Consider the following 22,174-nt stretch of genomic DNA (forward strand, 5'->3'; position numbering starts at 1 on the left):
TAACTGAGTTACCTGGAAGGCAGTGCTTTCCTGTGAACCCGTAAGTCACGACATTCACTTGGAGTAAATTTTGCTTTGCCGAGTTAAGGATTTTAGTTTGTTACACTCAATTTCATTTACCTTCCCTCATTCTTCCCGGGCTTTCATTTGCAGTTAACTGTGAGGGTGCTCGTTGATCCCTGCGGGGTAGGGCTGGCTGCTTTTTTCTTTACGCCGGTAGCTCGGATGTTCTTAGGTTTGTCCCGGGAGTGGAAGTGGATTTGCAGGTGCCGAAGGGAGCGGGCTCGACCAGTTGGGGTTGCTGGTGGAGCTGGCTTGGGAAATGGCTGCTCTTTTGTTGTGTTTTTGTTCCAACATGTCTTCCTCCTCCGCTTAGAAAATGGCGGAACGACGCGACTGAAGACCACATTCCTGCCCTTTTTTCTGCTTGGGTTCCCAAGTTGTGCTTCCTTGATCCCCAATGAGAAGCCCTGAATGGATTAAACCTTTTAAAAGGCACGAATAAAGCTGCAAGGAGGCGGCGGGGTTCAGGGAAGGAGATGGCATAATGACAGTCTGATCTCTGCAGCAGATGCGATCTGAAATTGTTAGATTATGCAAAGCAAAATCCTTCACAATCCTTTTAGAAGTGTTAATTTTTCATGGGTGGTGAAGTTTGCTGCCCTTCAGTCTGTACTAAGTTTTTACGAATAACGGTAAAGGCAGCTTGAGCAGCACAAACTGTTGAAATTTAACAAGTCTGATGTATTAAAAGAAAGCTTAATCACTCACGTACCACAGTTTGATAAGTATCCATAACCTGTTGAGTTACTTAGTTATAACTCACGTGTCAGGGAAATTGTGGCCCTTTTGCAGGTGGGATATTGGTAAAGGCAAATAATAATAGTAACAGGGATAAAAAATGACCAGATAAAGACATTGGGTTCTTTTAAATGGTTAACTCTGAGGGGTTTTTGAGTAGTTTGACTTGTGAGATTAAAGCACAGTGACTATATATGAGTCATAGATACTATATAAGACTATTAGAGACTTTTTAATTTTTACATTAGGGACTAAAATAGTTTAAAACCCAGCCATTTTCCAACAATTACTCATACAATATTGGCAAAAAGATCTAGAATAAATAAAAATTAAGTGTAATGGTATTTATCCTCTTTTTCCGTTCAAGTTTCTATTCTTCAAATGTTAAATTAAGGACTGGATTATATAAATTTTGATGTGTAAACAAACAATACCACTATCTTTAAAATATTTCCAGTGCTGATAGGCATTTTTTATGGAGAACTAAATGATAAAATGTTCTATTAGTTATAAGTGGTAAATTATTTGAGAGAAAATTCCAGCTTTATTGAGGTAGAGATTAAGGTGAATCATTATTAAATGATTCCCATCCTTCCCCCAAAAAACATTGCTGTGTTGGAAAAAATTTGTAACTGTGTAAAAATCTTAATTAAAATTTAACTTTTTTTCTTTTCAAAATAAAAAGACTGCAATAAGCTAAACTTTTAACACTCCTTTCCCTTTGCGTTTAGTCCTATCCACTCCTGGCCCCTACTGATTTACTTTCCATTACTGGTTTTTCCTAGAATTTCATGTGGATGCAGTCATACAGTATGAGGTCATTTGTGTCTGGCTTCTGTCACTTAGCATAATGCTTTTGAGGTCATGTTTGGAGGTTTTATGAATTTCAGAAGTCAGGTTGAATTTAATGTATTTGAAGGTAATTTTTAAAAAGTGCTAAGGATCTGGCATTTTCAGTGCTAAACGCAAATTAAGTACATGCCCTTTTATTTGGTAGCTTTTATTTAAGGACAACACTAACAGAAACCAGCAAGGGCAGTAGTTAATATACTGAAAAAGCACATGAATAAATGAGATTAATTTATGAGCAAAATAATAGGCATCTATTAAAAGATGTTGAGTTCAGAGAGAGTTGTGGTAGTTAACTTGTTTGTGGGTGGAGCTAATGAGAGATTAACCTGGCTTTCAAGTTAAGGCTTCCTGGGAGAGGAGATGGGAATTCAGGATCTGGCTCTAAGGAAGAAAGCCTGGTGAACTGGTTGGGGAGGGCATCCAAGAATAGCGTGGCTTCTGGGAGTAGTCTTAAGGTACAGTGTAGTAATTGGATGAAGGTGGGGAAAGAGTAAATTTGTTTTAGGAGTGGTGGTGTTGTGGTACCTAGAAATAAAGGTGGTTGTTTAATTTTGAAGTGTGAGAGAACTTTTTCCACGGAAGCAGAAAGGATATAAAAGACTTCATTAGCATTCTTTATTTGGGTAGGAACATCTACCCATCCCGTTTGTGCCCCACTATTTCCACATCATCTATATATAGTATACACTCAATAATGTATGCACTTGGTAAATATTGGATTAAATTGACTTTAACTAGATTAAATAAGGCAGTCTGTGTGTATCCATTATTGTAGAAGTGTTAACACTAATTTAAAAAAATCAGATTCTGCTGCATTTGCACTCATTCCTCATCCCAGCTGCCATTTTCTTTTAAGATACTTTGGATTATCCTAAAAGGCTGAAAATCACCTGGCTTACTTAGCAGACCCCATTAATCTTTGTCCCCACTACGGAAGGGCCTTTCTGAGGGATCTGTTACACAGAAGTGTAGGAGTTCCGTGTTAAGAAGCAAGAATAAGAGGATCATTCAGTCTCTTGATGTTTTTAAGAAACTAAGATCCTTTAGTTAAGCTAAAATCTTTGGACCTTGTGAATTGACATGTGGGAGCTTGTTTAAAATTAATGTATTTTTGTTACAGCCCTTCCTTTGTGTCTATTTGAACTTGAATTAATGCTCTCAAAAGAAGTGATTATGATATAATCATACTAAAATCTGGGATCTCTCAAGCCCTTAACAAGACTCTTTGGGCCTATCAGTTTCCTCATTTATGAAATAAAAGAATTTTACCAAGTTAGTATTAACTGTTGGAGTGTCAGGGGAGAGTGCTGGGCAGAAAGGTTTAGGGTTTCCTATTCTACTGGAAAAACAGTTTTGCGTGCTGAGCTTTTGGGTATGGTTTTGCTTGAACACGGTTCCTTACTTAAGTAAAAGTAACTGGCCTAGTTGATCTCAGAGCTTTCAGCTCTGAAATTTTAAGCCTTTGGATAATAATAGCTAGAAAGCCATTTCATCACAGTTTGATGTTATGTCTAGATCTTAACCTTTATTACTTTGGTAATGACATGCCACTCAAGATCATGGGTTACCTACCATTTAGAAGAAAGGCAGTTAAGGGAATAATACATACTTCTACAGGGAAATCATGAAGAGAGAAGGTATTGGGGCATGGGAGACTTGTTGCCTTTTTAACCACTTTTTTTTGCCCTCTGAATGTCTAGTATTCTAGAAGGTACTTATAAAATGCTAGTTAATTCTTACTCTTCCCTGTTAAAAGCAGTGTATATTTTAATCTTAGCTTTTGGCGTGTATCTTGTGAATAAGTTCTGATGCTGTTATCAGAGAACCAAGGTGGCATCGCACTGGTTGTGTCTTTGTTAGAGATACACTTTGCAGATCATGGGATGCATGGGAAGTGTAATTTTAACTCATGGTAACTGAATCCATGGTATACTAATGGGGCTTTAAATTATCTTACAATGAATTCTAATTAGGGAGTAGAAGGTGGCATTTTTGAGCTGGATGAAACCTGATAGAGCCCAACATCTCATAATAAAGACTATTGAGTCTCGGGTTCCCAAAGTTGCCTAACTCCCATTTTCCTGTGAGCCATTTTCACCTTTATGTCAAGGTCAAATCATGCCTACTCACATACCCCCACACCTTTCCATTTGGTGGTGCAAAGCCATACTTCACCTTGAAACATTGGGTGGGCCTCATGCAGAGAAACTGAAAAGCTTTTTCTATGAATGTAAGCAGCCTATTGTTTGTTGTTATTTAACCAGGTGCTTGTAATTCCTACCCCCACCTTCCCCTACCATTTGCTGGCCTTGCTTGCCCTGGCCTGTTAACTCTGTCTCTTGAATCCAAGGATTTGCACAGGTTGAGAATTTTTGTTGGACAAAAATTAATTAGTATCTTAAATTGGAGTAAATACTTGTGAACCCATGTATAGTATATGTATTTAACTACCTTGGTTTTAGTTATGTTTAGAACTAAATCATTTTGTTTCAAAGTATATTTAAGGTGTACCTAAAGTATTACTTAGCTAGGTTTTCTCATGGTCTGTCAGTGTTTAATAAGAAACTTTATTGTCAAGAAGTCTGTAAAGAGAAAAAACTAGAATTTGAAACATGTTATAAATTGAATCTTGAAAGCTTCTGTAATGCTCTTAAAGTCAGCCTTGTTCAACGCTTTTTGTCAGGTTAAATGAGTGCCTTAATAGCATTCATAATATAAATGAATAGTTTAAGTGATGTTTTTTTGTTACTGTTTTTTGTTTCCAGTATAATCTCGGATGGCTTTTGAAATTTTAAATGACTAGTAATCATGTAACATGAACTAATGCATGTCTTAATGAGATGTAATTTACATGCAGTAAAATGCACAGATGTTTATGTGCCATTGAATCAGTTTTAGGAAATGCATACACTGGTAATGCATACATCTTGAGATGAAGAAAAAAATATTTTTAATACTGCTAATCCTTAGTAACCTACAGTCTGTGACAACATAGGTTTGTTCTGTTTTAGTTTTTTTTTTATCATATTTACATATTTTTTTCTGGATTTGATGTTTATTTGTCCACAAAAAGACAGAATCTGTTTATCACCATGAAGCACACTAAGACTTAATAGAATAATCAGATGAGGATGGGTGAATACTTGGTGGCAGTTGAGAGCTTTATCTTCACCTTTGAAGAACTAGAATACTGCCTTTTCCTCGTCTGTAAGTCATCAGTGGGGTGATTGTTTTAGTGGGGACTTTGGAAGTGCTATATAAAAAGGTTTAGCTGGAGAGTACATTCTGATCCTCGATATAAAGGGAAATGGAAAGAGCATTATATTGAGAATCAAGAAGAGTTACATACAGTTCTGTTTGATGTCATTTAGATGTGAACCTAGGATAAATTTTGTAATTTGTAGTCTCAGCTTTCATTAATGAAAGGGATTTTGTGAAACCAAGAAGATCTTAAAGATTGTTTTTAATGCGTTTTATAAATTAATGAGATGAGTAGGATAAAAGCTGCCTCTACCATTCTCTGATGCGGTAATTATTTGTTCTAACTTTAATGTATAGCTGCGTTTTAGCATAATATTGGTATGTACTATTGAAATCAGTGGGTAGTTGGTTGAATTCATTGTGACTAAGCGTTCTCCTTCCATTTCTCTGCAAGAAAAAAAAGTCATTATCCATTATTACCCTTGGTCTCAATTATTACAGCAATCCTGTAAGTTGGGGTTTCTTACGAAGTCCATGAGTCAAGAGAAGTTGATTTGCCTGAAGTCACACAACTAATGCATTATTTGAATAGATTGTTCTGCCTCTCTCAACTGTACTAGTAGTTCCCAAACTTTGTTGCATATTGGAATCACATGGAGAACTTTAAAAAAAAATTTGATACCTGATAAGATATTTAATTGGTTTGGGGTATGACTTAGGCATCAAGAGTTATAAAAGGTCCCCCAATGATTATTAGGTGGAGCAGAGTTGAGGAACCACTGTACTCTGTTGTAGAGGTTAATAATAGTGTTTCCCTACCCACATCCACTAACCCTCATCTTAACTAGAACTACAACTCATATGACTGGATTCTTAGTATTCACCTCCTCCTATAATTATGAGGTTAATTTAGGAAATCCTATACTAGGAAACATGATATATATAGAAAGTGCACTGTAAATCCCATACAATCAAATGATTTGATTTCTAAAAAGTACCTAAAACCAGTATGTGAAATCATTTTCCTATTCATTTTTCTCAGATGCATTCCTTCAAGAAAGTATTCTAGAAACTTCTTGAGGAGGGAAAGAATCACCTCTTGCTGATGGAAGTATTTTTGTGTTTCTTAGTACAGTGCTGGGTAATGATTCGAATAATAGGCACTAATAATGAGGAAATTCTGCATTTGTTTTATCTATGCATTTACCTTTCTAATGGAACCGTGTAGAAAATAATGGTTCCTATACATACAGAATTTTTGGAGTGGAGTTACCTGATGAATACAAAGTTCCTAAAGGAAATATTCATCATGTCTGTAGTACTTAGTATTTCTTAAGTATTAGCTGAACTCAGCAGCTGGCAGCCAGTTTACAAATAGAAATGTGGCAGTACTACTAGTTCATTTAGCTCTGAATGCTAGTGTGAAGATACTACCGTATTAAATGCTAATGTCCGTTAAATTCACAGTAAAGGTTCTTGTGGACATTTGTCAGCTTATGTATCAGTCGGCATCTCTTAGTGGTAGAAGTCTTTGGGAATTTTTTTGGTTCTAGTTCAACACCAGGAAGTTACAACTTACGTACTAGAGGATTTTTTTAAAAGGCAGACAAGATGGTGACAGTGGCTAAGCCATCATTAAGTGTACAGTGGAGCGTTCCAAATTTCTGAAGCTTGAGGTTGTCCTATATTTCAGGTCATCTGGAAGCTGCTCTTAAATATTTTTGTTACATTTCCCTACACTGCCATGTTATTGTGTGATTAAGGTGGCTTTTTGGAAAGAGAGAGAGAGATCTGATTTATAGCTGTTTTGTTTATTGGAAAGTAGCAGCATGAAATTTTTGTAAATTTGGAGTTCAAGATTTTCCAAGTGATTCACTAGAAGTGTTGAACACATTGTAACATTTGGTAAAAAATGAAATAATGAAATATTTCATTATTATATTGAAATAATGAAATCCTTCTCATCAGACTGGAGTTTATAGCTTTATATAAATATCATTGTTTCCCTTTTCTGTTCCTTTAATATGCTTTTCACTAGGTATTCAGGCTAGGTTGTTTTATTTGGGGCTGTCCTCACTTGAGTAAAATTATTTTTTCCACCAAGCTCTGCTTACTGAAATCCTAGTGTTCCCAGTTTTGAATCTCCATAATATTAATACTTTGTGTACCTAGAGCAGAAGAGCGGATGTTAAGCTTCAACTCTTTAAAAGCTCTGATGTTCATTCAGTGTCTTGGTGAACATACACTTTACAGCACCTTATATAGTACCTTCTAGAGAATAAGCAAGCATTTCTTAATTCAGCCAACAAATACATAATATGAGTGCCTATTTTGTGCCAGGCACAGTTGAAGATACCTGGACACATTACAGTTGAACAGGCAAAAATGTTATGAGGCTTAAATTCTTTTTGCTCATATGCCATGCACGTGAGCTCCAAACAGTTTCCTGAACCACAAAGAGATTACATCCTGATTGATCAGGTGAATGGGATCCTAGTAAGGCATCCAGTGAATCCTGCTTTCTTAGCACTTCACAGGCATCAACAATGCATAATAACCTACAGCACTCATTTAAAAATGCAGGTTTTACCACCTCACCCCCGATTTCTCTTAGACCAATTCTGGAGTGGGGCCCAAGGATCTGTATTTTTAACAAATACCCAGGTAATTTCTGCTGAATACCTCAGGACCACACTTTGGAAATACTGTGCCAAGGTTTTGACACTCCACTGTACTGCGCTGTTGGGGATAGTTAGAGACTATTTTGCAGAGGCCATGACTATTTTAAGAAATGCTAGCGATGTTAAAGCAGTGACAACAAGGACTGACAAAAATCAGATCATCTGCGATCTTCGAAATAAAATTTTGGGTAGTATGATGGGAATGATAACCATTTTATTGGGAACCAAGAAAAAAATTTGAGTAAGGTGGCAAATATAAATAGGTTTTCAACAAGTTAACTGGTGAACAAGAAGACAAGGTGATCTAGTCTCCCTGTGTACCAGTCGTGAAGGCTACTTTCAGTTTCCTGTGATCACAAAGCTTTAGGCACACTGCTAACACCTTCACCTGGCCAGCTTCCCTTTATGCTTCAAGAATCAGTAATACTTTGTCATCAGAGAAGTTTTCTCTAATGTCGCCCTCTAAAAGATAGAGTCCCCATAGTTTGTACCCTCTCATCACTGGTCTTTCCTCCACTCACATGTGTTAATTACTGGCTTTCATGCTGCGCTTTAAACTGTTGGAGCAGTAATTATTTGGCTTACTCTTGTTAAGCCACCATAAATATTGAATGAATAAATGAATTGTATGTACAATTCATGTACAATACAATGCTTTAGTAGTTGATAGTGATATGGCTCAAAACATTTTTTTGTGCTGTGTTGTAATTTTTCAGGTTAAGGAACATTGAGGCATCTTTGAAGGCAAAGGGTAAGAAACGAGGAGAGGAATATGAAAATGTTACAGCATAATTCAGGGATCATAGGGTTGATACTGTGAGCAAAAGAATTAGTAGTAGTCTAGAGGAGGGTTAGGATAAAGGAAAATGAGTCAACTTAGTTGATAATATTGCTGAATAAAACATGTGCCCTTGTTTTAGATCTTATTCTATAGCTCTGTTTACTTTAAAAATCAGTTTAGAGCAGGGGTTCTTAACCTAGTGGGGAAGATTATCCCCACCTCTACTGTCTAAGATGTAGGTGAATTTGGATAGCAAAAAACTACTTTTTCATTTTCATGAACTGCTAACTAATTCTGGGAAGACTTAACTTGCTGTGGTTCGATTTAGGGTTTTTCCACTTTACAGTGGTGTGAAAGCAATATGCATGCATTCAGTAGAAACCATACTTGGGATTTTGAATTTTGATCTTTTCCCAGGCCTAGGTAGTCTGATATTCTTGTGATGCTGGGTGGCAGCAGCTGGCTGCTGCTCACAGTCAGCCATGCATTCATGAGGTTAAACAACCAGTACTCTTAACAACTATTCTGTTTTTCACTTTCAGTACAGCATTCAGTAAATTACATGAGATATTAAACACTTTATTATAGAAGAGTCTTTGTGCTAGATGATTTGGCCCAAGTATAGGCTAATATAAGTGTTCCGAGCCTGTTTTTAGGTAAGGTGTATTAAATACATTTCCAACTAAAGATATTTTCCGCATGAGATGGGTTTATCAGGATGCAGCCCCGTTGCAAATTGAGGAAGGTCTGTATTTCTTTACATTATAAATGTAGGCAAGAAACTCTCACTAGTTTTAACAAACAGTACCTGTCTATGGTTTTGTCAGTCATAGAAAGCAGATACTTCCATATCACATTATTGCGGCAGGTTATCTCAAAAATATTATTTACACATCACTATAAAATTATAGTACTAATTAGACCTGCCTTGTATCTTCTTATGTAATGGGTTAACAAAGAGCATGTATATTACTGTATCAAAATTGATTTTTTTATGGTAGCTGAATTTCCCTATAATTGGGTTCATGTGTAAAATGCTGTGTATTTTATTTTATGTGTTTGAAATATTCTGAGAAGGGATGGATCTACAGGCTTTATCAGACTACCAAACGTGGGGATATCTGTGGCATCAAAAAGATGCAGAATTCCTGGTGTAGAATGAGCTACTCCACCCCCACATCCCCAACTTGTTTGAACAGGTTCTTGGTCATTGTAAGTAAACACATGGAATTGCAAGGTTTGTCTTTCAAGGTAGATTTCTAATACTTTCTTTTTTTCTTCCTAATCTGATTTAGTTTTACTAACAAGCTTGTTAATGCCCTTCCCAGGGGTGTGAAATTGTAAAGAAGGAAATCAGCCAGTCTAAAAAGGTTGAACAATTCCGGGGAAAGTTGGTAAAATAAAAGGTTGAATTAATATCTAAAATTTGAAATTGTCACGTTATCAGAATTATTTCTCTAGTCACCATACCCATAGCTAAAACTATGGTTCTTTTCCCAATTGCTTCATGTCTAAGTTGTCAGTATGGAGAAGTCAGTCTATTCTGTATTTGTATTTAGGTTTCTAGCTGGTGTATTTCTACAGTGTCTATCTTATTTTTTTCTTTTTCTTTTATTTTCTTTCATTGAGGTATAGTTGATAAACAATATTGTATTGGTTTCAGGTGTACAACATAGTGATTTGACAATTACCTACGTTATTTAATGCTCACCCCAGTTAAGTTTTGTTACTATGTGTCAACATACAGTGATACTACAGTATTATTGACAATATTCTCTACGCTATAATTTCATCTCCTTGACTAATTTATACCATAGTTGGGACTTTTGTGTTTCATTATTCCCTTTACCTATTTCACCTACCCACCTCTATTTTCTTTATTAAACCTGATTCTCCAGTTCCTGCAGTAACCAAATAGCAACACTGAATGTCTATGTCCAGCAAAAATGCTCTGAATCCCAAGCCATTTCAAAGGTATTTCTGTAGTTTGTAAATCTAAAAGATTACAGGTAAAGACTATGTGTTACTGACTTTTTAAAATCTGAATTGCAGATTCATAAAATGTGAAATTGCAAGAGAAGGAAATAGATTGATGCTCTTAAATTTTTGATGGCAGGATAAATCAGGTTTAGATCCTAAATTCTAGGAGCCTTGTATTCAAAATAAAATGAAGGCCACACATCTACATTCACAAATATGAGCAGGGGAAGCTTAAGGAGAATGACAGTTAGTATAGCAGACTTGTTTACCAAGAATTAATAGAAAGCCAGAAGGTAACCCACATTTACTTTGATGTCTAGTTCTTTTTGAGAAGGGCTGAAGAGTTAACCATGAATCAAAGTATAGTGAACCTGTCTTGCATTATTCGTTCTGTTTTCATGCTGAATTCCATTAATTAGTTAAAGCTTAGTAAGTTCTGACAGTTTTAGGTTAAAGGTTACAGTGTCTAAGATTCAAGTTAGTTCAAATGCCTACAGCTCCCAGAAGTAATCAACAAATGAAGGCAGTACCAGAAGGACTGGTGACTTCTGAGACTCAGGAATTTAAATTGAGAATAGAGGGGGTTGTGTTGTGGTTGAGAGTGCCCTTCTGTTGGAATCTGGTAGTTCAGGAGGAGAAAGAAGGAAGTGCTTTTTTTAACGGCTGTAAATTAATTGTTAACCCCAACACACAGACACGCCCAGAACAAAACATAAAGAGGAAAAGAAGCCAACATGGCATGATTGTAAGAGAAGCAGGAAGGAAAAGGGTATAGGAAAAGATAAGCAAGAATTGCCTGTAGGTAATTTCTTTGATCCATGGTAGTTTGGATGCTGGTTAAGGATGGCATGAATGGGTATCTATAATTTTAAGGATATGTATCTCTTATGAATGGCAAAATTGTGCTGTTATGAATGGTTCACATAAATATTAATGTATGGGAATATTAAAAAGAATTAAAAGAGAGCAATGTGGCTGGAATTGTTAGCAATAGGCCAGGGTAATTTGAACTAGTGCTTAAGAGTTTAGCAAGAATGTACTAGACCAGGGCCTTATTTTCTATGCTCATAGAGAATGTAAAGGTTGGATGATGATGAATTGGCAAGAAACTAGGTTTGAGAGACCATGTCTAGAGAATGTGGATGCAATGAAAATGAGTATATTATAGCACTGATTCAGTCCTTATGCTTTGTAGTTGTTTGGTGAAGACTGACATTAATAACTTATAGACAGGAAGTTAAATGGCATAGGAAAAGACACATCTGTTAAAACTGTTACTTTTAAACTTTCGTAACTACTTGGCTGAGTTGAATCAAAGATGAGTAGATCCTTCCTGATGATTTCATATTTTCAGTGTAGGGAGTGTTTTGTATTCCTTGTTTTCCTCACTGTACAAATCAGTGGTATTCTAGTCCAAGCCTTAAGGCCTAAGAACCAGGGGAACTAATGCTTTAACTCCCAAGTCTGAGTCCTAAGGCCTGAGAACCAGGAACACAGATATCCAAGGGCAGGAGAAGATGGATGCCCCAGCTCTAGCAGAGCGAATTTTCCCCTCCCCTGCCTTTTTTTGTTATTGTTCAGTTCCCTTTTTATTCTATTCAGGCCTACATTTGGAAGGTGATCTCTACTATTAGTCTATCATTCAGATGCTAGTTGTTTTTATTATTCAAATCTTCAGACACCTTTACAGACACGCCCCAAAATAATGTTTTACCATCTATCCCAACACCCCTTAGTCCAGTCACATTGATGCATAAAATGAACCATCACAGCTCTCAAGCTGATAGTCTAAAGGGGAAGACCCACATTAAATAGATGTTTTTTTCTCTAATTATTGGTATATGCATAGGGATGGAAATATTTAATCTGAACTGCATACTTATAATTACACTGGTTTATTGTTCTTGGAAGTACTTTGTCCTCATAGCAGTACTTAAAATATTTCACTTCAGTCACTCAGTTTCTTTCCTAAGATACAGCCATTTTCTCAGAAAAGACAACCCTAGCTTCAGATCTCCAACTATTAGCACTTTTAATTGGTCCCCATGTCATTGTTACTCCTTCCCCTACTCCCTGATTTCTGTATTACATACTGCTAAGGCTAGCCCCAAAGTATTGGTTTAATTACATTATATCTTAGCCACTTTCTACTGATGGTTCCCCAAGTTATGTATAAAATTCAGTGCCCTTTAGCCTGGCATTCAAGAGTCCATAATATAGCCCCAAATGATCAGCTGCCTTGGCTCTCCTCTGTAGGAGCCCCCATAGTCTGTTCTAGCACAACCCTACCACACCCTTTTCTGCGTCTCAATCAAAATATGATCCCTCCTCCAGGGTCTGATTGGCAACACAGACCATTTTCATAAGGCTTCTTTGGCAGGTTTAGTTCCCATTGATTTTTTGGTTTTCTCAATTCTCTTAGCATTTTTTTGTCAGCCTGAATGACTTGTGCATTTATCATACAGTTGTGCTGTTTATGTGTGTCTTAATTTTTTTTTTTTCCCATGCAAGAGATTTTATTATCTGAAAGAGAAAATGGCTGCCCCCAGAGAGAGGGAGCAGCAGCTCGTGGGTGTGTGTCTTAATTTTTAAAGGAGGTTTAGTTTGGATATGGTTTTTAGAGGAAAGGATTTGAGAGCAGGGAAGATGGATCTTGCCTTAGCATCTTCTTCAGACCTCCTTAAGGTACCTCTCATTACTTTCTAAGTGAGTAGTGATGGTTGTATAAATTGCAAACTCATTCTCCAGCTTACTTCCTTGATTGGTCAGGCAACACTAGGTCTGAAGACATTGATTTGAAACAAATGGAAAATGAGCCCCCTTGACTTTTTTTTTTTTTTTTTTACTTACATCCATTAAATTACTTGATTCTTCTGCATGTTTTAAGAACTGTTAGGACAGTTGAGGAACTCCAAATCATACCAGAGTTTTTTGTTTTATCTCATGTTTATCTGAGTACCTATATTGTGCACATCACTTTACTTGCCACTGTGTAATTAGTAGCAATACAAAGTCGTACTCACTCACATAAAAAGTGTTAAAGATGACCTGAGTTCCAGGCTAAAGGTACCTAGAAAGTAGAGAATAGGTGTGAGGTTTCCGTGTTGGTATGTTTCAGGTTGTCTGCAAACTTAAAATGATCTCAGAGAATCAGGTAAGTGCCTGCTCATTACTCAGATTCCTTGAAGACTATTAAAAAAAAAGGAACAAAAAAACCCCAGTAAGCTCTATCCTACCAGATACAGAGACAGGAACACCAAAGTAACAGTACCTGAATATTGTATTGTCAAGGAGTTAGATTGTGGATACAAGCATAGTTAATGGCTATGGGAATTCTGTGAAATGGGAGACGAATATGGGAGGCTATTAAGTAAGAAACAATTCTTTGGCATCTGGTGTTAGGGTCTTGGGACTGAAAATAGTTACATGCTCTTGGAATAGAAACAGAAAACATGGAGGTGCGTGTAGATAGAAACTGAGTAAGTAGACTGGATAGGAGAAGAGTCTTCTGAGCTCCTAATTTGTGTAGAATAATATCTGCAGGAGTTAAGACGGGTGGAAAGCACAGATGGGGAGGGTGCGAGGTGCTAGCTTTAGAGAAATACACTATATATTTCTTGAGACCAAAAGAAAGTATGAAAGATGGAAACACCTGTCATTTAGGGTTAAGAAGTTATAGTACCAATCTCTATACAGCAGAAAGACCTAATTATTTCAGAGATGCGCAGTTGCTCCATGGAGAAAAATCCTTTTGAAACATTGATATTTTAGCTGTTTTTTATAGACTATTTATCTTTACATTGAGAATAGTGGATATGTCTTATACACTTAACAAGTAAGGAGAAAAATGCCCAATAACTTGATTTTTGTTTAAAAAGTGTGTTTCTGAGTTTATCTAATTCTCCCTGGTTTCTAATTATTAGAAGATTCTAGTAAAGGCTTATTTTGCAGATCATTTCTCAAAAGTGCTTTATGAAATCACATGTGAATTGTATGAAGATACGAAGTATGGATTTGTGACTTTTATATTTCAGATTTGTGTTTGCATTTAGATGGATTGTAAAACTTGCTTGTTTGATGGACAGTGACTGTAATGGGGTATGTGGGGGGTGCTTGGTGATTGGGGGAGTCTAGTAAACATTATGTTGCTCATGTAATTGTAGATTAATGAAACTAAAAAAAAAAGACCTGCTTATTTATTGTAGTTTTGCTAGTGAGCCAGTGGTGTGAATCTGTTGATGCAGAGATACATGGTCTTATGATAATTGGTCTATGCTTTCCCTTTCATCTTTGACTTTTGTGCCTTTGTGTCACTGCACTGCCCTAGCTCTCTGTATTTAGTGTTACTGTATAGTGTCATTTCTTTTTCTTTAAAATCTAGATAAATTAGCACAGATTCGCCTCTGCAATTCAGGAGGAAGAAAAAGGAAAGGAGAGTATAACCTGTTTACTGTGTTCCCCTTTTACCTTTAATATTATTTGTTATATTTTATCTACTTCCTCCCATGCCTACCCTAAACCCCACCCTCAAAAACCCGCCACTATGACCTTTGCTTTCACGTAAATGTTAAGTCCCCTTGTGTTCTTTTATTCTCAACATAAGATTGCAGGGAGCCATATTCATTACATCTAAATACGGGACCACACATAGTAGTTAATCTTGTATTTTCTAGAAAAAATATTAAATCCCCATACACTAGCTTTAATCTTGATTTTCTTTTAATTGGCATATATCAATAAAACAATGTTAGCAAATTTTTAAAAAAGTAACACTAAAAACAATAAACAGTTTCCCGCTAGACTGATACTTATTAATAATGCCTTGGATCCAGAGATTTTTTTCTTAAAGATTTTCCCCCCTTTGAATATTTTAAAAACGTATATTTCTCAAATATGTTTTTATTTGAGAAGTATATTTTGGTATCAGTTCTTATTGGAGTTAACAAATCACTCCAGGCTAGCATTAAAATAGCTTACCTTTTTTTTTTTTACATTTAAAATACTGGCCAGTTTTTTTTTCAGGCAAAATTTGTAATCTAGATAAGATTGAAATTAAAATGGTAGTACTTATTTTTAGGGAAATACCCTTACCAGATTTCTGTATGTATACAGAAACTTGGAATCACCTACTGCAGTAATTCCCACTCCTTGGAGTCTCTGAAATTAGCCGTTGATATTCCTTGAGCTTTTGGGGACAAAGTGTACATTTATCCACAGTAATACAGCATGGGATAATTAAAATAATCAAAAGCAAAGTCATATTTGTGGTAATACTGGTTGTTTTCTGTAATTGAGACCAAGCAAAAATACAACACCTTTATATAAAAAAGAAAGACAAGTTAATTATTGATTAAGTAGAACTTGGTAGGCAATGGGACAGGAGTTGTAATAAGAGGGATCTTTGCTTTCTGAAACATTTTAGAATGGCAAATAGTCTCCATTTTTTCAGCTAGGAAGTACAACCAGGTGAGATTAAGGAACTTGCCCACTGTCACAAGAATCTGTGGCAGATGAGTATAGAATTTGGCTACTCTGGTTAGAGGAGTGTTAAGGCTGCCATGCAAGTCCTTTCTCAATAGGACAGTGGGGTCACTTGACAAAAGGAAAAAGTCCCCTTACTCTTATTTTGTGTTGGGGTGGTATAGTTAGTTAGTGGGTTCATCATCTGAATAGAGGGAAACTTAAATAAAACATAAACAGAAAAGGAAAACGATCTTATTCTAAGGGATTAAGAATTTTTTAAATTTGGTGATATTAAGTGATAATCTGCTTTTCATAATTTTCCTTTTCGCCTTCCTTTTGGTAGGTGGTATGGTCAGGAAAAAGACTACAATGTTCTAGTCATGGATCTTCTTGGGCCCAGCCTCGAAGACCTCTTCAATTTCTGTTCAAGAAGGTTCACAATGAAAACTGTACTTATGTTAGCTGACCAGGTATGTGAACTTTGGATGAAAAAAAAACTGAGAATTCTGCTGTTTACTATTATTTAACTGTAATTTAAAAGTTTATAAACCAGAGTATTATGATCCTGTGTCTATTTAACTTTGGGATCAGCAAAAAAAGACAATAGTAGGGTGTAGTCATTCAAGTACTACTCTAATATGATCTGTGAATGTTTTCCTGTGATTATAGGACAAAAACAGATTTAGGTTTATTGTCACCTGTAGACTAGTACTTTTCAAGCTGCTCCATCAGATAGAGTGCGTTTTAGTGATGAATATAGTGAGTTTCCTTATAAGATTATAAAGAACTTACAAGATAATGTTTGAAGAAAGGGTTCAGAATGTATGTATGAGTGTATGTATATATAAATATATATATGCATATTATGGTTAAATCAAGCAAACTGAGTGCTTTGTATTAAGTATGTAACCTTTCTAAGAGCTATATTTTTTGAGGAAAATTAAGTACTGAAATAAGGATTTTTGAACAAGTAGATGCTTCTTGAAGTATTGGATTCTCAGTGATTGGTAGTTACTTAAGCAAAACTAGGGAAATTTTTGAGATACCATGTATTAGATTCATGTACTGTCTAGAGGTTAGATTAAATTACTTTAAAGCAGAGCTTAGAATTTTTGATTTTAGGAAAGGAAACTAGTTTTAAAAAATTTAAAGAAGGGGGAATGGATCAGGAACAAACCTGAGGAAACATATAGTAAAAGATAATATGTAAATGCCAGGGCGTTTACAATATTAAATTTTGGTCAGGATTTGCTCTTCCGTTTAAGGGCAGGAAAATGCTGGAAATGCTTCAAGTTAAACTGTGTTTATGAAAGTGCTGTGGAAGAGGATGACGTTTTTAAAAATACAGATTGGATGTCATAATAAAGTAAAAAAAAATGAGTGATGAACTGGCATTTGAGGAAGAATTTTAGGAAGTATAAATTCAAAGGATTAGAAAGTAGTGCTAATTTTCTGTAATCAAGGATGGGGTATCTAAGCTTAACATAAAACTGAGTAGTTCAAGTAATTAGCAGATAACTGTTCTGTTTATGGCATATTATGAACTCAAATATCAAAAGGTTAAAAAGGTTTTTAAAAACCTTTTAATTTGTTTTAACTAATATGTGAGTGAATCCTAATAAAAGAGATTATCTTCTGTAAGCTTAGTAACACTATAGGCATTCATACGGTGAACATTTATTCAGGGCCTGCCACTGTACTTGGTCACCACCAGGATGGGGGTGGTGTGCAAAGAAGAATAAGAACTAGTCCTTTTTCTCTAGGAGCATAAAGTTTAGTAGAGAAAAATATTATAATATGTTCAAGGTTCTGTGTAAAACCCTACATTGGGGACACTGGTAACAGGAAAAAGAATGTAATTCAGGGAAGGGAGTTGTAGGATAGTGTTTGTTTAAGGAGCTGACACCTATGTTGTGCTCTATAGATGATGGTCAACACCTGCAGTAGTTAGTCTGTACTTTGTGTCATTTGATTATCTTTTGCCTGACCTTTTCCCAGTGAGTTAATAGTCATGGTTTAATGATGGGTATTACTTAGCTAGGACAAATATGTGAGTCCAGTGTTTTGTTTTACTTTCATGTACAAGTTGTTGCTGTACCTAAAGATGGTATTTAAACATTGTACATATTTACTTCCTTGAGAGTATAAATAGTTTAAGCTGGAGATTACAGAATTGGCTTCAAAAGATATTTGTCAAGGTAGAGAACTAAGATTTAGAATCTGTATATCCATGGTAATAAAAGCTCTGGGGAAAATGGGGACAAATAAAAAATAGAATCCTGACACACACTACTGAGAAGAGTAAGAACATGTGGGTAGAAAGATAATATTGGCAGTCTTTGGATGTGGAAAATATTTTCAACTATAACTTCTAAGCATACAGAAAAGATAGACATCCTTGATCATTTAAAAATTGAAACTATTATAGAAGAGATGCCATAAATAGTTAAAAGGCAGATTTAAAAAAAATTTTAAATCTATTTACATAACAAATGGCAGATAAAAGATTGTTGTATGCAAAGAATTCTTAAACATTGGCAAGAAAAGGGTAAGCCTAAAGAATAGTGGACAGAAAGTATACATTGACAGACAGTTCATATAATAGAAAATCCAAATAAACCAAAGATTTCCAAGGTAAGTGTTAGAGAAGTGCAAGTGAGGTCAGTACCTATCAGACTGGCAAAGTTTAGAACTAAAGTAACTTTGCTAGTGGGAAAAAGAATACTCTAAAATACTACTGCTGGAAAAATGAATTGTTGTAGCCTATTTTGAAAGGCAGTCTGATGGCACCTATCCAAATGAAAAATATACCATTTAGCCCTGCAACTCTCCCTATAATTGTATCGGATTTATAGCCCATAGAAATAAAAAGCAGTACTAGGTAGGGTATATTTAAATTAGCATTATTGTTTATAGTAGGAATACTAGGAGTTGGGGATTGTTGGGGAATACTTAACATCTGTACAATATAATATTTGTAGTCATTAAAAAGAATGCGTAAGTAAGGTAGAAAAAACAAGGGAGAGTCCAAAGAGCATGAGGAAAGGAACACAGCATGTATACGTCTCCATTCATATAGAAGTTATATGCTTATGTTGTATGCTACCAATTTCCAGGAATGTTTGGGATGTGTTTTGTGAAAAGCAAAGAAGAATGAAGTGAATAGGGTGCTTCTATTTAAATTTAAAATAACAACAACATATGGCTGTGTCTATCAGTTGGTCAACATTCACTACCCCCAAGCATATATGTGTATAAGAGCATGGAAATAGATCCAGGTAACACCAGGCTTTTTAAAAGAGGTCACCTCCAGGGGCATAGGATTGGAGGTGGAAAGTGGTGGTGTAGCTTTTTTTGCTTTATATAATTTGTATTACAACTGAAACAACTCTAAATTTAGTACTTTATAAATTTAATTGTAAGAACCAACTCTTCCTATCAGATTACATGCTGTTATGTTACTGTTCTTATTACTGGAAAAATAAGCCACAGTGTGCTGCAGGTTTATGCTTAGATCTCCCCTTCAATCTAGAGAGAAATGGAGATGCTGGTTGCTCTTCTCATTTAGTTTTGTGTTGCACTGTCTTTTTGAACTCTAAAATTATTAAAGATAATTGAGGACTACTGTGTTGTTTTCTTTCATCACTTAATTATTTCTTCCCTTATTTTTTTTTCCAGATGATCAGTAGAATTGAATATGTGCATACAAAGAATTTTATACACAGAGACATTAAACCAGATAACTTCCTAATGGGTATTGGGCGTCACTGTAATAAGGTTAGTCAAATGTTCTTGGCATGAAAGAACAAAGAGTAAAATTCCAAGAATTGCTTTGGTAAACTTTCAATCTTTAAAAAGTCATAGTAAATTGAATTTGCTATGGATAATTGCTTTGAAAGATTGTACTAGAAGGATAATCAGCTAACTCTATTAACGTAGTAACTTGAAATAAATTCTCTCCAACTTAACCAACCAAGGTTATTTATCTATATGGAGATATAAAACTCCCAAGGGCTTTATGTAGTCACTTGTTACTTATTCAACAATTCTGTCTGTTTTCCATTCATTCGAATAGTGAAGAACCCCATATACTTTTCTTCCTGAATGCTAAAATCAGATTTTAACCTTTGTCTCTGAAGTGTGGGTTTCTGTAATAATTTGTGCTTGTGCCAGCGTGGGAGCCACTGACCCATCTGTCACCATGGCGTTAACATTTGCTGACTGAGCATGGTTGATAATGAGAATTCTTCAGTCCTTAGATTTGTGTATTCAAAAGGATAATTTGGGGGCCTGCTTCAAAAGCTGCTGACAGTTTCTTACTTGGGTGCCAAGTTGGGTGGTTTTACCCATCCTCCCCCTTTCAAAGGAAAATAGTCAAATGAAATGAACATTTACCTAACAAAATTAGTGTTAATTGGGGTCTCAGAATGATCTTAAGGGGGTGATTGGGTTTTAGCTAGTGACGCATGATTGCAGTTAGAAACTAATTGTGTTGAAATTTTTTCTGCAATGATTAGTTTTATTGAGTGACTTGCTTTATGTATTGATTCACTGTTGAGCTCGGGCAGACAGGCAGCATTGGCAATGCACTAAGCATGTTCCGATCTGATGATCTGATAGAAATTCTCAACTTCAGGACAACTGGGGGCTTTTGGTTTTTGTGTTCTTGGTTCTGTTTTTGGAAGGAAGATTCCCATATGTTTTATTAAATTTACCATTAGGAAATGTTTGGTGGTTTTAGATCTAGCTTTAAATGTTTACCTTTGTTTGCCTGTATGAATGCCAACTTGGAGCCATTACCATTAGAACTGGTGTTTTTTTGTTAATGTGTGAGATGATACTGGTCTGACCACGTTTTAGGAAATTAAATTTTTTTGTTGAAAGCTGAGCTTTAAGCAATGAAAGGCATTTAAATCTACACATAACTTACCTTTCCATTCCCAACTTGCAGTTTTAAAAAAGTATATGTGGCTTCTCCCTTTGACACATCCAGGTTCTTAATTGTTAATGTAAAACCTGGTAATATAATTGAAAAAAATTTTACTGGTCTTAATTTTTTGGGCAGTTTTGTAAGTTTAACCCTAGTCTTTTGGCTGTTCCCCCAGCCCTCTCCTTCCCATTTTCTTCCCCCTTAAAGACCCGTTAATCTTCATGAGATCTCTGTTCTGCATGTTGATGTTGCAGTACATGGTTTTTGCCTTAAAAGTAAATGATGGCCTAGATAATACTTACCTCTTTGCTTTTTTTCCCCCCTTACAAATATCTTGTTTAATTACATAGTTGTGTCAGGAAGTCCAAATTGCCCAGTGTGGCAGACCTTTTTTTAGTATCTTGTGCCCTCTTCAGAGAGGTGAAAAAATACTGTGGAGCTGGTTGCTGTTACACAGATGGAGAGAGACCCGAGGGTAGAAGTGCAGTGTTTTACTTAACTAAGATTCAGATTCTAAATGTTGTTCTTGAACATTATTTTAGATTTGTATTTTGTCTATATATATATATAGTTGGTTTTTAGTGTTTTCTGTATTGTAGTTTGAAAAATGCCAGTTGTATGAGACTGGATTCTTTGGTCAGTTTGTTCCAGTAGTTTTCTGTTCATGAGAAAAAAGTTTTGGGGGGCTTTTGAGGTTGATTTTTAAAGTCAAATTTCTTATCTGGAAGACTGTTCTGAATTTGATATTTAGGAGTGGCCACTCCAGTCTTAGTGAATTTGCTCATCTCTTCCAGTAATCAGTCCTGCATGCTTATGAAAATAAATTTTAAGGTGACTAAATGCCTTCTACCTCTTCCTTACTGAAGATTTTTTTCCATTGTACAGTCTTTTTTGGGGGAAAGGGCAGATTGTGTTACCAAAGATTGCAGATCCAAATTTCCCATTTTTTATTAAAAAATTAAAGAGCCAAATGTCACCATTGCTATCCCTGATTCAGGCAGTGGCACAATATAGTGGCATTAAAAACCTGAGTATTTTCCAGAATTCAAATGTTCTTGAGCATGTGATTCTTACTTGGAAAACTGAGAAGCTATAGTGCTTGGTGGAAGAAGGATGGCATTTGGCTACCCTTTTCTTTCTCTAATGCCTCGGTGTTGCCTGTCTGCGCCGGCCATTGTTGCAATGTAAGCAATACTGTTTGATGCACTGCCACCCTCTATTGTCTGTTTAGTGTTTAGAATCTCCAGTGGGGAAGAGGAAAAGAAGCATGACTGTTAGTACTTCTCAGGACCCATCTTTCTCAGGATTAAACCAGGTCTGAAACTGTCTCCTATTCCAACCTCAATCCCAAATTCATGTGCTTTTCTTTTTTATTGTTTTATTTTGAGTATTTTTGTTTTGTTTTAATTCTGGAGAATGTAGATCTTGCTCAAGCACCTCTTACGTTGGCATTATTCAGACATACTTGGCAAACATATAACATTA

At 35.8% G+C, this 22,174-nt stretch overlaps 1 protein-coding gene across 9 annotated transcripts in view; it reads left to right on the forward strand.

The window, feature by feature from the left end:
- Positions 1 to 22,174, forward strand: part of CSNK1A1 (casein kinase 1 alpha 1) — a 43,082-nt gene that overhangs the window by 1,484 nt on the left and 19,424 nt on the right. For 7 of the 9 annotated variants that reach the window (XM_057490879.1, XM_057490880.1, XM_057490883.1 and 4 more), the window contains exons 3-5: positions 16,103 to 16,229; positions 19,438 to 19,536; positions 21,921 to 22,004. In XM_057490879.1, the coding sequence (XP_057346862.1) occupies positions 16,103 to 16,229; positions 19,438 to 19,536; positions 21,921 to 22,004 (310 nt within the window). The remainder of the gene's footprint in view (positions 1 to 16,102; positions 16,230 to 19,437; positions 19,537 to 21,920; positions 22,005 to 22,174) is intronic. The other 2 variants (XM_057490887.1, XM_057490890.1) reach the window with 1 other exon arrangement.

This window comes from Manis pentadactyla, chromosome 2, assembly GCF_030020395.1.
Source record: "Manis pentadactyla isolate mManPen7 chromosome 2, mManPen7.hap1, whole genome shotgun sequence".
NCBI classification, from domain to species: domain Eukaryota; kingdom Metazoa; phylum Chordata; class Mammalia; order Pholidota; family Manidae; genus Manis; species Manis pentadactyla.